The sequence below is a fragment of the Plectropomus leopardus genome, chromosome 1, assembly GCF_026936395.1.
Source record: "Plectropomus leopardus strain MGB_pleo_1.0 chromosome 1, ASM2693639v1, whole genome shotgun sequence".
NCBI lineage: Eukaryota > Metazoa > Chordata > Actinopteri > Perciformes > Serranidae > Plectropomus > Plectropomus leopardus.
The window spans coordinates 20,046,434-20,064,032 of record NC_142176.1 but is presented as its reverse complement, the minus strand read 5'-3'; the positions used below and the strand labels follow the sequence as shown (position 1 = coordinate 20,064,032).

The 17,599-nt window shown below is 39.5% G+C and overlaps 1 protein-coding gene across 2 annotated transcripts in view; it reads left to right on the top strand.

Moving 5' to 3' along the window:
* Positions 1 to 17,599, top strand: part of pde3b (phosphodiesterase 3B) — a 59,641-nt gene that overhangs the window by 25,829 nt on the left and 16,213 nt on the right. For both annotated transcript variants that reach the window (XM_042484438.2, XM_042484368.2), the window contains exons 2-4: positions 12,910 to 12,960; positions 15,056 to 15,304; positions 16,181 to 16,332. In XM_042484438.2, the coding sequence (XP_042340372.1) occupies positions 12,910 to 12,960; positions 15,056 to 15,304; positions 16,181 to 16,332 (452 nt within the window). The remainder of the gene's footprint in view (positions 1 to 12,909; positions 12,961 to 15,055; positions 15,305 to 16,180; positions 16,333 to 17,599) is intronic.

Below are 17,599 nucleotides of genomic sequence, written 5' to 3'. Positions count from 1 at the left end.
TGCAAAAATTTACAGAAAATTTGGGAAAAATGTGCTGCAAGGGGGAGCAGCATTCCTGGGGGGGGGGGGGCGGCTGACCAAGCCCCTAGGAACAGCACCAGGCTTTGATACTAATGTTATATAGTGGCCAAAATCGAAATTACACCGTTCAGGGTCCGTCACATGATGCCGTGGGGCCCAGAAAGACTTTTTTCCATTGACTTACATTGAGACATTTGTAGATGGATGGATAGGAAGTTGCAAGTGCATACGCTCAATGGGCCCCATTATGCGGAAGATTTGGGTACTATGATAAAGTCATTTTATCCCCAAAGAAGCAGAGGATCAGGGTAACTGAACATCCAGGATGTCGAACTTTTCTGGCTTTGTGCACCACTTAGCAACTTTCATAGGAATTAACGGGACACAGCCTCAAATCCTGTATCCAGTTCTCTGTATACATCCGTGGTGGAGTCAGGTCTATGTAAGACTAGTGCTAGGCTAACTGATGAAAGAACAGTGTGCGTTAGGACGGTTAGTGTTAGCTTAAGAGGAAACTGTGGAGAGATACATATTTCAGCCTCAGACCAGGACGTCTTTAATTAATTTACAGTAAAAGCCAAGGTTAAAAATGCATTATTAAATGAAAATAATTAAACTCTTGGTATCTTCAGTTAATCTCTTAACGTCAAATGAACGTGTCTATGCAGCATGTTTTTTTTGTTTTCCCGTATATGCGTTTGACATTTTATCTGCCATTTTTGTGGCTTCTCTTCAACATGAAGCATGTCAGACAGCAAGCAGCTACTGTCCCATTTCCTTAAAAAAGGCTCTATCATGACCTCTTTGGCTTTCCTCCCACTGGTGTACATGTACAAGGCTCTGCGCTCTCTGCTGTAGATTTTTTGGGGCCAGGGGCTGATTCCATTTCTGTTTTCACTCTTCACTTCATGGTTGAAACAGGGTGTGAAGCAATGCATATCTTAGATCTGGCATCAACAAAGCTGGCAGTGTGCTGTGACTCCTCTGTGATCGGATCTGAGAACTTCTCCTCAAGTAGTTTTTTCTTCTCTAAACAATGATTTTATTTTCTATGAATATTTAAATTATTTGATGAAATGGCCACTGTAGCCAAGTGACATTTGACATTTGATGTTGAATTTGGACACAGTTGTCCCTAAACTTAAGTCATTGGTGTCAGTTCATTTTTTTTTTCCTTCAGTTTTGGTTATTATAAAATTAATCTTAAATTCAATTCCAAGTAGCTTTAAAAAAGTCCTAAATCTAATTTTACTTAAGCTTTAGGAATCCTGTTCTGATTTTGACTTTTTATTTGTGAGGGACCTTATGGGCTTTTTCCTCTTTCAAAAGTTTCACTGTCTTTAACTCACACATGTAGGTACTGGCCAGCCCTGTGTCACCTTCACCTACCACCAACATACCTGAACTGATTTGCTGCTGAAAATGTTTTTTTAAAATGCTATGGCGATACATTGTTCTCCAAAATATGTGTCTGAAAACTCACTGGTACTAAGAGTGCATTGGTGACAGACATCCAAGTCAGTCCAGGATGGGCTCAAAATCCTTTTTGTCATCATCTGCGTTGATAAACATCTTGCAGCACATGACGTCCCAAACTTTTGTTGTGGCAGTTTTTTTTTTCTTTAACAATGGTTTCCTTTTTAACAGCTGCAAGAGAAGGTGCTGACAGTCTTATTGCTCAATGCTGTTGCTTGTTCCACGTGATGATCTTTTAAAGCACTTTCTGTAACACAATGCACCCAAAAGAAGATAAAACACTGTATTATGGTAACAGTCTGTTCATGCTTAGAACATCAAGTGAAAACAATAGGTAAAGTAAAAAGAATAGATGAGCGTAAATGGCTCATTTCTTGTGCGTCACACTGGCTAAATATGTTGGGAAATGTCAAGATCTGTGTTACTGCCAGCACAAAACTTTCCTTTGGACTTAATGTAAATATAGAAGTACACAATCTGACTCTATAGAGTGCAAAAAAGTGATGCAAATCCATTTCTCGGGAAATTTGCCATTTTGATTTACAATGAAACAGCTGAGAAGCTTTGAAAGGTGAAAAAATAAAGAATAAAACATTTTAGAAGTTAAATCTAAAAAACTTAATCATTATTTAATAATCCTTTGTCAAGTAATATAGCCCTTACGAAGGTATTCATCTATCTATATTCTTGTCCTTTCGGCACCCCGTGCTGGAAGATGCTAAATCGATCCAAGAGCCGACGAGAGATGCAGTTAATCCACCAATGTGGAAGGTCTGCTGGGACCCTTAAGTATCTCCCGAGGCTTTCTCTTGAAACGAGGACACACCTGCAGCCTCACAGAAGCCTGAGGGATGTCTAGTCTTGCCGTCCCTTCCTGAGCCTCCATGTGTTTTCACCGTAGTGTCCTCAAACTCATCCCACACCTTTACTTTCACTTCTGCAACTATGGCCTATGCAGCCTTTATGCCTTTTTGCCGTTTCCGTCCTTAATGAGTCTCCACCATGATGGACGCCCAAGGTTATTAAATGAAGGCTGGGACACTGTTGTATCATGTCATATCATTGGGGTACAACATATGTGCAGTAAAATCTGGTCTGCACCTGCCAAAAGGCTTACAAAGACTGGAACACTTGTAGACTATGGGGATGATGGATTTGTTTCACGTCTTACTGTCCTGGAAGAGGGATCCCTCCTCGCTCACTCTTCCTGATGTTCCTACCATTTTTACGCTGTAAAGTCCTCTGAGGCAAATTGTGATTTGTGATAATGGGCTTCATAAATAAAATTGACTTGACTTGAATTGACTGAGGCATCCACAGTCAGCCATGTGTCGAAATATATTTTATATATATATAAAAAAAAACTATGGGTGAGAATTACAATTCTGCAGTTACTGCAAAGATCTTTAATAACAGACCATGAACAAATGCTTTCTATGGTTAAATCAAAATCTTCTGGAGTTCACAACACTTGCAGACTCGCAGGTTTTGTTGTGATCACAGAAAGTCTGTGGGTGCTGACGGTTCTCCAAATCCAAAATTCATCCAGTTCACAAGGGTCCTCAAGCAGACCTTCTGCAGACTTCCAGAGAGTTAAACTGGGCTGCAAACTTAAGGAATTTCATGGGTTTCATTACCCACAATTCATAGCAATATGGACATAGCGCACATAAGAATTCATGATAAATTACTATATTGTAAAGTTACTTTATAATATTTAACCACGTCATAAAAAATATGTCTAGCTTATATGTTGTATAGAAAAGTGTAAATATCATTTTATTTAGTCACAAAAAAAAACGATACATGGGATTTTTATCTTGTTTTCTGCTGGGACAGACGAGCAGACAGAATTGACAGCAGTGATCACCATGGACACCGTAGAATGACAGTTTCCTCAGCAACAAGTGAGACAGACTGGAGGCCTGTCCACACGTCACAGAACGTATAGCTGAAGTCCGCGAGTCCACCCAAACTGCACCTGTGTGGGCATTGTGGCGTTATTTCTAGCGCCGTCTTCTGTAACCCTCCAACATGACAGCTCCAGTTGCATTACGCATATGCCTTATCCCATAGCCCCCATGGGGACAAAAATCGTGTCCCAGCCTTCATTTAATAGCCTTGTGGACACCAACCATGACGGCCATGCTGTATGTCTGATAAAGCCACATCCGCTCCATGTCCTGTGGACTTGTCCAGTCCCGAGGCCTTGACAAATAACAGTTTTGGTAAGAAGCACCATCCAACTTGGTGCAGGACAAAGAATTTTGCTGCTACTTCCCAAATGGCTCTTGGTGCTTAGTTGCAACTCGTTGTCTCCGTGTTTTTTGTCAGTCTCATTCTGGCCCATGTGCTTTTTTCTGGGGACACAGATAGCTGATAAATTCAGAACAGCCAGGAAGTAGACCACAACTGCTGTCTTCCCTGCTTCAAAGGAGTCAGTGGGTGTGTCCATAGGCCGTGTGCTGTACGTCTCCTGACTCAAGTAAACAAAACGCCATAGTGAACACGCTTTGCCCCTGAGACCGAAGATGAAAGAGCTGTGTAGGCTACTCATTCTGCTGCTACAAACTCTGACCTTTGCTGACGTAAACCAGTCAGGCTGAGATGTAGAAAGTTTTAGCTGATTAATCATTTAGTGTCCAAAATTGTTTGGTGTCCAAAATCCTTTGGCCAGCTCTAGTGTTGTATTTTCAGCATTTCTGAGGTTCAGTTTTAGTCCTTAGTCGATTATTTCTGCTTGTTTTTGTGAAATTGAGGCAGCTTCATTAACATTAGCATGTTCTGATTGCATATCTGAGACAAATCTCACTAAAGGTCTCATTATACTGCTCTGTCTTGCTTTTGATTTTATGCCAAACACTTTTAATGTATTAATCTATATAAATAGGTAAATTTGGTCACATCACATTGGGAACTTAATGCAAAACTGAGGACTAGTTGGTTATCTCTGCCAGGCTTAAGCCTGGACAGGACCATGCATTTGATCGTGTGTGTGTGTGTGTATGTGTGCATACGCATGAGTGTATCTGTGTGTCCGCATATCACTGGGTCGAACAGGCTAATATTTTGTGTGCTTATTTATGACTGTATGCTTAATGACCTTTCTGATTCACAATTATTGAAGAACTTGTTTTGTTGACTGTTTTCTACCATCATTGATCGTTGACTTCTTGCTCCTCTTTACTGGCCAGTAGGGGCAGACAGTTTTCCGTCTGTGCCAAGCATCATTTTTTCCCTCATTGTGGCTCCAAAACTCCAAAGAAGTTTGGTTGCACTTTGAACTGAAGCATCTACAGGTTAATTACATACATATTATGTCATGATCCACTAAAGTTAGGTACGACAGCAGATAAACAAATCGGATTTTTTGTTAACTTTGCTGCCATCTTGAATTTCGGCTCGTTGGGACAATTCCACTGGTTACAGCTGTGCCGCGTGTATTTTTCTAGATTGGCCGCAATCGGCTTCGCCAGCGGCATTGCAGCTGATCTGCGCTCTTCTGATATGTTTGCACTTCTCTACTTAAAGTTCAAATTCTTTTTCAACTACTGAGAAACTGCTGTCTACATCTACACAGCACAGAATCTTAACACATAAAGTTATTCACCATACTAGACCACAAAATACTTCTCGGACTTCACTAAACATCACAAACTGATGATATCTTGAGTAGGTGATACATCAAAGATGTCCCAGACAAAACGCAGTTGCACACAAACTTGTGAATACTCAAGTTTCGCTCACTTTCTAAACGTCAGGCCAGTGGGTGGATATAAAAAGGCATCTGTAACTCAAGACGGAAAGTGGAATTAATGTAGCGTAATCCTCAGAGAACAGCAACTGTGGCTGTGTGGAGAGAGACAAAGGCTAGGGAGGATTAGGAAAGTTGTTTCACTGTATCTCGTATTGTGACAAAGGCCGGGCCTATGACCTCGAGTCGGGTGTGCCTTCTTTGTGGATGAACGTATGTAAATGTACAGTTTTCAACGCTTTCTATATTAAAACATAACAGTCATACATTAGTTGGCTCGGAGCAGTCCTGTAATATACCATCACATTTAATAAAACATTTATAATGGCAAATTTGTGTGCCACATTATCAGCTGTGACACTAAATTAAGCATTAAGTATTGAAATTCAGGTTCGTCTTTTCTCCTGTTTGTTTTAGCGTCAACACTTTTGTCAGGTGGAAGTTTCTAAATTGTAATCCAAAATATACACAAAGTTCTTGGAGCCAAACATGTTTGGGGGTTAATACCATTGTTCCCTCTGTGCTGGATCATGTGCCATCGATTCAGTGTTGCTACCTTGTTGTCCTCCTGTGGCACATGGGAACATGGTGTCACGTAACCTAATGCCACACAGACACTGCACACTTGTTGGGTTGTTGCCAGGCTAGTAACCTGCATTACAACGTGCTGTAGATCAGTTTATCTTATAGTGTCACATGACATGTGATACGTGCAGCCGGTGATTTTACGATGATAGCTCGCATTGGTCGATCTTCAAAATGGATCTTTAAAGGACAGGTGCTAAAAACAGAGCGTTTCAGACTGAGGGTGATTATAGGTGTATTCAGGCAGACAGTGTGAAAGTGTTTTTGAACATTAAAGCATGTAAACATGCTCTAGCTGAAACCCAAAATACAAGTATGAACCTAAAAATTTGAAAAATTTGGGACCTTCAAAGCCTAACAAGTTCAGTTTCACTTGATAACTGTGTTTTAGCTGAATAAAATTCGGCTTTATAGGTAACATATATGGTATCGCTGCTCACTTTAATAATAAACCTAACATGTGCCTTTGTCAGACAGCTTTTGGTTCCGGCTCTATGCTACCATTCTTCACTGTTTCACTTCACTTGCTTTCTAAAAAAAAAAAAAAAAATAAATCTCATCTTTTGTTTTCCATCCCAGCATGCTATGTCCCCTTTTGATTGTTCACTGTGCGTTTTTTAGTGAAAATTCTCAGGAGACATGCCCAAAACAACTTTGGCCATTTGTTTTTGTTTACATATACAGCAGAGGATATTTACAAGTGTGGCAGATGAGCCCCTGAGGTGCCCAAAATGCTGTGTGACGTGACGTGGACTCCAAAGCTTATTTCATGCTCTTTGTTAGGCTGGGTGTCTCCCCACTGAGCGCACTCTGGCTTCTATAAATACCTGTTAAGTTTTCCACAGTAAAAATCTTGGGTGCCATTTAAAGAATGCTACTTTGCTGGGTGAAATAAACACGTCATATGCTTTGTGGTTTAGTTTCTATAGCTACACCCCTCTAGGATTGAGATAAGAAATTTAAACCTCAATGCGGTTGTTCAGTCTGTGGACATTGTGAGGGTTTTTTGTGCTGTTTTGGCAACACGTGAAAAAATATTGTGACAGCTAATGTGAGATAATAATGAAAACCTTTAACAGTTATGAAAGTAGCATACAGTGACTTTTAAAATGTTCCTTAGCTGTTCATCTCTGACTAACAAGACACAAGACGTCTAACTGTTAACTTGTTCATGCTTTGGATTATTGGAATTTTTTAACTATCTCTGAAGACTTTTCATTAGTTATTGTTTCTTAATTCACTTGATTGTTGCCAGATGGGACAACCTCTTGTCATATTTAAAAGTACTTCAAAATACTCCATGTGACTCCCATAGACTCAGGCTTTTGCACCGCAGACGCTGAACAACACCAGTCCAGTGAAGTGGTAGATGAGTGTGAAAGAGAGGGATGACATTTTGCACGAGCTCCTTTCCCTAGTCAAAGAATTTTCCATGGTCCTGCCAGGTTGCCCTGACAACACTGGTGACAGCCATAGGCGGACTAGCCACCTGGAGTACCGTGAGTTTTCCCGTTGGCCCTGTTGACCTGTAGGCTGGTGGTGAGCCAAGCAGCACAGATGCAGAAAGATTTTTACAAGTCTTTGGTCCTGTAGATTGTCTGGCTGGTTACACTGAGAGAAAGCACTTGATCTCTCCAAACCTTTCATGCACAGCTGTGTAGTGGCCGATATCATGCAGTCGTTGACCAAAAATGTGTGTGTGTGAGGGGACATGGATTGAATTTTTTATTTTTTTTGTCACACATAGAGCAATTAATGGTGTATGGATAAGAAAATCTATCTGCATGATAGCATACCTAATGCAATGTTGCCATCATGCTTAAAACATTTTAGGTATTTCTCTGCTATATTTTAGTGAAACAAAAGTTCCAAAAAATCTGTCCAAAAGGCTGCGACATTTGAACAAAGATGATGATGATTATTATTAATACAAATATACCATTTCTTAAACTTCTTATGTTGTTTTTTAAATACTATTTAAATCCTACAAAAATGAACATGAACTTGAGAGATTCTGTATATTTAATCTTATGATAATATATATATTAGCAGAGATAAATGCTAATAGTATCAACATGGCTTTTACATTGACTCCTAAAAGCTGCCATCTTGCCCTTGTGACATAATTTGGAGCCAAGGTCCCGCCCATACGCCCCTCCTGTCCGATTCGGTCATGAGTCAGTCACAGCTGTCAGTTATGACGTCAAAACAGCCTTTTTTATAGAATTTAATAATTAATTAAAACCACTTGAACATACAGCTTAGTGATAAGATCTATCAAAATGACAAAAACCATCTTTAGGAAAATTTTATTTGATTAATTTTGATTAATTTTTAAATTTTACTTATTTTTTTTTTTTTTAGCTTGCCTCATGAACCATTGCCCCGTAAGCATCTTATGACCTGTACTGCAGCCAGCACTTTTGGGAAGCTGTCATGCCGTCCATCCTTATATACTGTCTATGGTTTGTACTGTCCTCTTTGCTCAGAGATATCATGTGGCTAAAAATTAAGATGTCCCATGTCCTTGTGGCAAATTAAGCTTTAATTTAGTATAAAGGGTAATGTCCTGGGTAATAAACTCAGGACATAATTGCCTGTTGTGTAGGTTGAGCTAGAGTAATGCCGCTGATAGTCAGAGATTAGCATGTGGGACACTGCTTGATTAACCCCTTTAAACCTCAGCAAATTGGCTTCATTTCTTTGAAAAACACGAGAGCAAGGCAATGAGTCAGATGCCCAAAATTAGCAAGAACTGAGATAAAAAGTTACAAGAAAATTATTTGAAAATTAACAAAAATAGAAAAAAAAATGTTCAAGAAAAAACAATTAAACAACCAAGGAAATTAACTGAAGAAATGGTTGTAAATCTAAATAATTATAAATATATATTTATAGTTAGCTGTTTCCTGGACATTTTCCCCTTTAAAAAAATATTCTCTAAGAATTCCTCTCTCCCTCTATCTCTCTCTGTTAATTTTTTTTTAAAACTTATTTTCAGTTAATTTTCTCTTAGCTTTTCCTAATTTCTTGCAATTTGCAGGACATCTATTGCTCGTTGCCTTTTTAGCCATGTTTCAGAGAGAAATTAACTAACTTGGTGAGGTTTCAAAGGGTTAAATGCTTGTGAAAGGCGTCTGTTCGTGCCACAAGAAAACTGATGTCAATCCAGGTTTCAAAGGGTTAAACACATGTATTGGCACAAACACACACCCTGACCATTCATTAGTAAAGTACCTTTCACATGTGCTTTTTATCCTCATTTGCACTTGGTACATTTTGTCAAAGCTTTCTTGTCATTTTAAAGATATTTTAACCCCACTTCCAGTTATTAGAGGTTGTTAAACCTTTTTTGTTAGTAACTTCCTTATCTTTGGTTTGGGGTTAATTTAAGTTCACTCTTGCGTTTGTTTTCTTTCTTGTTTCCATTTTGTGTTTTCATTATCTGTGAGGAAAATGTTGTCGGATTAACTGGATTATGAAAACCACAGATTGAGAGCCATATCTAAAACAGTTTATTTTTATAGTGATAATTCCACTGCCAGCAGGAAGTTCTCAAATGTGCTTCTAGAAGGAAGAGTTTATCAAAAACATTTGTGCAACCTTTATTGATTTCCGTTATATTCTATGTATTATTGAAAGGCTTTACTGTCGCTGTTGAATTCAATGTTTTATTTTTACACAAAATGCTTTTATAGATAAAAGAAAACGTTGCATCTGCGGTATGCTTTTTATTCTATTCTTTTATGAGTCAAGTTTTATGTGTGTGTGTTTGAGTGTAGGAAACATATTTGTAGTGAGTCAGTCTGGGTCAAAAGTTCAGAGACTGTTTTTTTAATCCCAGTCTGCTCCTTCCTTCAGTCGCCTCAGCTGCTGGCCCACTGTCAGCTAACCTGCCAGAGCTTTGGCACTGTGCTACAGGCCCAGCCATATCCTGGCAGTTCAAGCTATGTCCGAGCAATAGGACACATGCACGCGCACGTACACACACACACACACACACATACACGCACACTCTGCAGACCTCTCATCTGGTTAGCTCTCTTTCCTGAACAGGCTTAAAACAATCAAGCCAGCCTGTGCTTTCTTTTCCTCTCTCCGTATCATCTTTTCTTCCCGTGCGTGTCTTGACAGCCACAGCCCAGTCCTCATTATCAGCGTGTGCATGTGCGGAGGGCTGCTGACGCTGTGTGTGTCGCCGCAGACTGACGTCAGCAGTGCCCTGCTTCTATCCATACAAATGCCTGCCTGCCATTGATACCTTTTCTCTGCCCCCCCACACTCTTATTAGCGTGTTTTTATCAGTTCTAGCACCTCTCACACCACAGAGCCGAGCTAATATGACACGCAGGTGTAACAAACCGGCCGTCTAATAGCTCACACAGGTTTATTGACTCCTGTTAGGAAATATTTACGGCTTGTCTCATGTTAAATAACTGTGCGTGTGTGAAGTGTTATTTTGATGTGTACTGTATTTCCCCTGTGCATCAGAGTGCATGTTTGATTGTGTGTGTTCTTGTCTGTTTTCTCCATGTGGGTCTCTCCCTTTTTGCTCAGTATTTGTATATTCGTGCAAGTGTGCATAAATATAGTGCAGTTATTTCCCTTTTGGAAATACCTGCACCATAAATAAGCATGTTGTTGTGTTATACAGAATGACAGCAACACTGGATATGGCCAGTTGTACGAGTCTTACAAGCTATGTCTGTTCAAAAGTAGTGAAATATATGTGCAGCATAAACATTTGTCTGACGTTGTTGCAGACACATGCTCAATAATTAGTTAGTTAATTAGTTAAATAAATGAGTGTAGTCAGTTATATACAAGCAGAAATCATAATATATCTTTTTTTTTTTTAAATATAGTTGAGTTGAAGTTTAAGGAGAAGAGAAAAAAATTCTACAATGTCTATTTCACCTCAATGTTTTACAGGTGGGACATATTATAATGTGTTTTGCAGTGTCCCCGTGTGTCTCTGTGTGTGCGTGCGTCTGGCTGTGTTCAGGTGTCTCAAGTGTCAGCAGCTGAGTTGTGTGTCTCCGTCTCCGCGTCTGCCCTCATGTCATGTTTTCATAACATCACTGAAGAAAATGTCTCCTGTTCATTGAAAGATTTTAATCTCGTCGCTCGCAGAAGGCCCTCACTGTAAATAAGTTGTTGCTTGGCACATGCTGCAATGGTGGTGATGGTGGTTGTAGCACCTATTCAGCCAGCTTTTCCTGTTTCTGTGCTGTGTGAGAGGCGGACATGACATCCATGTGTTTGTGCATCGTGCACAGATTATGTAAAGGCATACTGTCATGGTGAGACAGATTGTACACATACTACGCTGTAATGTGCGACACACTGAAGACTTTTGAGTGTCACTGCGCGTGTGATCGAGAGTAGAAAATGGAACTAATATTATATTTAGGTTGAGTTAAATTAAGGCCAATCATACGGTGTATCTGGTTGTGTCTGTCTCTCTTTTTTTGTCCTTTATTCTGCATCCCCTCCTTAATGGCATCCTCTCCTTCAGCTTTAACCCATCTTTCTGTCTGCTTCATCCCTTCTGCGTCTCTCCGTAAACAAGCAGAAGGCCAACAACTCTGTCCTTCGGCCGTCTCCCGCCATCCCGTTGCCATGGTGTATGGAGCATTGTTTGCTTGCCTCTATGTCAGGTTGCCATGGCAGGGCTTATTTGCCATATTAAATGTTTGGCAGCATTGTACAGATGCTGATGACAAACACCCAACATCCCACTCTGATCAATGAAACAGTCGCTGATTAGAGGAGATGGGATGGAGCCGCTGATCTATTTAACAACGTTAGTTATAGCTTTTCATGCTCTGTATGTTTCATATGCAGGAAAGTAAAACATATCTGTGTGAAATCAATAATATTACAGGATTCACATAGTCTAAATGTATACTCTTATTATATTAAAATCATAGCCTTGAAGCTTTTGAAAACTAGCATATACAATGTAGAATAGTAGTGAAAGAGTACATTTTAAAATGAACTTGAAATCAAATGCAAGCTATTTCCTAAATAAAAGTGTATTTACTGTTGTAATTAGGTAATAGTATGACTTATTAAAGTTCTTGACATCGCCGAATATGCCCAAATGATTAATCCGATGTTACATTTTTTCACATTTTTATTATTATAAGATGATTATTCCTGTCAATGTGATGACTGGCTGAGATGTTAAAAAGAAGGAGAAAGGTGTTTACATTTTAGGCTGAGGTTGTTGTTGAGATGCTCCTCAGAAGGAGGCTTAATCCTCTCTGTCCTCCCCCTTGTGGTGTGGGGGTGAGACTGCACACTGGCTTTTTAAAAGAAATGCATGCTGCATGGATTTCCACACAGCAAACAGCTATATTTCCACCGATTAAAACATGAAGATGGACCTAAAAAGTAATAGATTTCAGTGCTTTCACATGGAAAAAAAACAAAGTGAATGTTCAAAAGTACAATTTGACTGTGTTAAAAAATCAAATTAATTTCCATTTTAACTAAAATGTTCAGTATTTATGCTTAAGCTCAGGGATTAGGTTATTTCAGGTCCAGATATTTAGTGTTACACAACCTGCAGCAACTTTGCCTGTACACCGTTGTAACGTGTGAGAGCTACTGTTTGGTTACCGACAGATAGCGTGGAAATGCTGCCGATTGACGTAGTTGGAGCCAGATAAGATCTCACAGCTCCATTGTAGACGCACCACGGTGGTTTTAGTGGTTTGCTTTTCTTCTTTTGCTTTCAGTGAAAGGCATCCGTTTGCTGTCGCGCAGGCAGTGTGCATTAGCATACCTGTAGTAGAAAGTGCATCATGCGGTGCAGGAAATCCTTAATGTAAACTGTTACTCCACTGTGTGTTTAGATAACAGGCAGAATAGAGTCGCAGGAGCTCTGTCGCTCTGTTGCTGACCTGCCAGTGCCCTCACTGAAAAGTCAAAGGGTAGAAGTAGAGTGTAGGACAAAGCCTCTGCTCTTTCTGTGTACATGCATTTCATATTTTCTGTTGTGCACAAACACATTTGCAATGATGACATTTGACTGACAGTTTTTGTGTCTCACTTGTGTTTTTCAGATGATCTTGTGGGACTGGGATCTGAAACACTGGTACAAGCCACAGTATCAGGTCAGTATTCTGTTTATATGAGGAGTTTAAAGCTACATGCATGGATATGTGCATGGTTCATCCAGGTTAGTATATTCTTTCAGACTTTCCCTGACATTTTTTGGTTCAGGCAATATACACATTGTATAAAACCATGCATACAATGACCATGGCATTATTGTCTTGCCACATTTTTATCTTACTCAAACATTCTTTGTCTTGTTTGAACAATTTGTGTAATCTGTAAAAGAATTTAGCTCCCAAAGAACAAAAATCATTATTTGTTCCTGTTCGGGGCTGAACCAGCCAGGACATTTTCCCTGTTTTCTATTAAAACTGCCCTCAGGTGCTACGCAACCTATTTTGTACTACAATACTCTTACAGTTTCTACACTTCTCATCTGGGCTGTAGTTATATACACTGTAGTTAAGGGCACTCAAAGTTTTGATGACTTTATGCCAATTTAGGGATCTGGCATTTGGGGTTTGCCATGTCATATCATTCATGATAATACCAATATGATTTTTAATTTGGTTAAAAAATTGCTAATGGCAGTTTTCCAACTTGTTCACATAATAATGTCACATCGTTACCCATGGCAACAACAAACATGTCTCAGAGCAAATTTGCTACCAGCTACTGTTTACATACTAAAGAAATGACAGATGATTTTTGTTTAGTTTTTACTGAATATCTGAAGGCAAACTTATGTTTATGCTTAAATATAAAACTGTAACTCTTATTTTGTTGCAATTGTATGTTCTTGTGATTAATTATAAAATATTTTTAATATTTTTCAGTATTAGTCATATCATCAAGAATATCTTTATCGTGAAAATACCCTGAAATATCATATTATTTTAGGTTCATAGGGGCCCATCCCAAGCCGGTATATGATTGCAGTCTGCACTGATTAAAAGCCAGAATTATATATATATTTTTTTTTGTTTTGTTTTGGTTTTTTTTACATTAAAACATGTATTAAAAGCTAAGGGCTGACATATTTCCTTGCACCACTTCTCCCTCTTCTCTTCCTTATTTGAATAGTCTGGTGTCTCAGGTTATTGTTCCTAACCTGACAATATTGAAGTGGACAACAAATAATTAAAATATGATGCATTTCAAGTCATGTTTGGGGGATGCACATGGTGTCTCTGTCATTGGCCCGCTGGACGTTCTTTTTGCAAAAATCCTGTAGCTGTTCTAAATGCCGTTCCTTCCCCAACACTGATGAGCCAGACATCCCTCTTCGTTTGTGGCATAAATGAGACATTTTCAGTTGTTCATAGGGGTTTTTCAGATTGGAGGGTATTTTTTTATAGTTCTAAGAACCTGTCTTTTTGTTGTGTCAAGAACTATGAACACTCACCGTTTTGAGAACGACTTTTTGAAGGCCCTTTTTTTAGCTCAGACTAGGTGCTCTCCCAGCATAAGAGGAACCTTTTGTGACATAAGGATAAGTTAATTAGTCCAGGCACAAGGAAAATATAAAAGATATATATTTTTTCCTTGTCCAGACATAGTGTAGATTGAAAAGTCAAAGATATGCTCCAGTGCAAGCACCGGCAAACAGCATTTTGAAAACCATGTAAGCAACAGACAACATAAAAAAAACAAGAGCTTGTAACAAAAGAAATGGCAGAAAACAGGCAAATGGACTGACAGTGAAGTCCAGGCTTTAGTGAGCACATATGGAACGGAGGAAATACGACACGATTTTGAGTCCTGTTTTGCACAGAAGTGACGCTGTATGCTGTGCAGAGGTGACGTTGTTATACTAAGCCCGGGCCGGCTCGACTCTTAAGCGTTCCTATTGGTGGTGCAAATGCAAACCAAAAAAAGCCCCTGAGGATATGTCTTTCTCAGGGAAGCTCTCCAGCGGGCCGTTCCTCTCAGTGAGCCCCCAGAACTGTTTGGTCTGAAAACACCACACATTACAGTACACTTCAGCAGGAGGCTACACAGCATCACTGTCTCAAGCCATAATCTAAAATTTAGGATCTGTTTTCACATTTTAACAAAACTTTTCCCCAAACATTTTGAAAACAGACAACTGACTGTGTATTTGCTGCCCTGTTCCCTAATCTGTGTGATGTGTGTGCGTGCGTGTGACAGGGCGCGGTGAGCGGCAACGGCGTGGATCTTTCAGTCATCAACGAGGCCAGAAACCTGGTGTCAGACCTGCTGATGGACTCGTCTCTGTCGCCGCACACCATCTCATCCCTGCGCAGCATCTCAAGCCTCATGGGGACATTTTCAGGCTCGTGCCGCCCCAGAGTTAACCCCTTCACCCCCTTCCCAGGTTTCTACCCTTGCGATGAGGTGGAGGACTCAGTAGAGAGGAATGAAAGGAAAACCATTAAGGTGGGTGCAAGGCCATTTCACTCAAAACGTCCTGGTGCTGAAGGTGTCCTGGTATCTAAACTTTATCTCAGACACTAAAAGTTCCAGTTTCAAGCAGTTTCAAATTCTGTGAGAAAGAATTTTACATCTGTGGAAAGTTGTTAGAGCAACAGTAATTTTATCTTGATGATCACAAGTTAGATAATAGAATTACGCCATTCACATGCTTGATTGGCCAGATAATGTGCTGCTGCATGGCAAAAATAGAGCCAGTTTAACCCTTTAAAACATGAGCAAATCAGTTTGATTTCTTGCAGAAACAGGCATTGAGCAGCTTCACAAAACCTGGTCCTAACATTACAAGAAAATAAGTAAAAAATTACAAGAAAATTACTTGGAAATAAAAACAAAGGAAGTAAAACAGACCAAATGCCTCAAAAAGTGTTGAAAATTGTTTGGGTTTTTTAAATTTTGTCTTAAATTTCCCCCCTTTTTAATTTAAAATAATAAATGATTTTCTTGTCACCTGTTACTCATTTCTCGCAATCTGTGGAAAATTTCTTACCAAATTGCTTACTGCCTTTCCCCCCATGTTTTCAGAGGAGGTCACACCAATTGGCTCAGGTTTCAAAGGGTTAAACAGCTTGTAAAAGGCGCCTGAACGTTGCACAAGAGAACGGATGTTGCTCCAGGTTTTAAAGAGTTAAACATATTGCCCACATGACTGTCTTTTTTGCAGAAGCCGTTTCTGTTAGCTTCATTGCTTGCGTCTGAACATGGCCTAAGTTCAAAAACGCTGGAAGCCTTTTGGTGTGATAATGTTTATGTAACATGACCAGCATCTTCAGTTTGTGTATAAAACATGTTTCTATAGCGGAGACTTCCTCTCCCCATCAGGGTTTGAGCAGCAGAAACAGCCTTCCCACCCCTCAGCCCAGGCGGAGCTCCACCTCCTCCTCGTGCTCTGCACTCCCTTCTCTTGACTCTGCCTCTTTACGCTGGGAACGCAACAACGGCAAGAGACCCCACCCTGACCTCAACCTGACCAGGTACAGACACAAACACGTTACCACCTTCCAGAAACACACACAGACTTCAGAATTACACATCGTCTGGGCTGTACCCTGAATCTGCCCGTTGTTTTTTTTTTTTTTAGCAGATTAATGGCTACTCTTACAAGATCTGAATAATGTGACTGCATTCCAGCTGTAATCCTCCTCAGGTAGCTCAGCAGCACCTGTGCACAGTGAAATCAAGGGTATTTTTATTTTTGGGCCATCCTGAAAAAAGTTCTGAATGGGCCTCAGTGACTTCTAGATAAGCAAGAAATCATCCTCATAAAAACAGAACTAGTGCACTTCACAGGAAACCGGGTCAGCTGTGCATTATACATGTGTACTGAGAGGACCACGTGAGAAATGTAGATCACATTTGGTTTTGAACACAGAAGCCAGACTTGACAGTTAAAACTCTAAAAATGTTTTTCCCAAGTTCTTTTACATCGCCCCCGTCTCACTACACGTCCACGTCATGCCACAGTACATCGCAGCTACATCGTTACATCACCGAGTCAAAAATTTTCCACTCAAGTTACCTCGTGTTCATTGTGCTCAGGCGTTACTTTCATTGCTAGAGCAGATTATTGGTTGTACCACAATCATTTAATTTATGTCTGATTCCATTTCAGTTTAGTTTATTTATGAAGGGACATTGCAAATTGAGCTTTTGAAGCTTGAGCAAAGTGGCATGAATTCTTTCAAAAACATGGGAAGACAGTAATGAGCAACAAAACAGGAAATTACCCAAGTATTAATAAGAAATTAGTAAAAAGTACAAGGAAAAATCCCTGAAAATTAGTTTAAAAAACCCACACAAACAAAGAAGACAAACACGACTTGGCAAAAAGTGACTAAAATAATTCTGTAATTATGGTAATTCTAATAATTTTTTTGTTTCCCCTACCTTTTCTCTCATTTCTCCAGACATTTTTACAGACATTTTCCCCAAACTTTAAAAAAAAAAATCTAAATCTACTAATTTCTTGCAATTTGTGGGACATTTCTTGCCAAGTTGCTCTTTGTCTTTTTACTCCATAAATCTGAAAGAAATCAATAAAATTTGCACCAGATTCAAAGGTTTAAATACTTGCGAAATGTGTCTGAAAGCAGCACAAGGTTTCAAAGATACACTTGTTATAAAGATGCCAGAATTAGCCAAAAGGCTGTTTTTCACCTGTAATTCCTTGGCCAAAGGTGTTATAAAAAGGCTTTGTTGCAAGAATCTATCACAAACGTATTCAAGCCTTTTGTAAACATG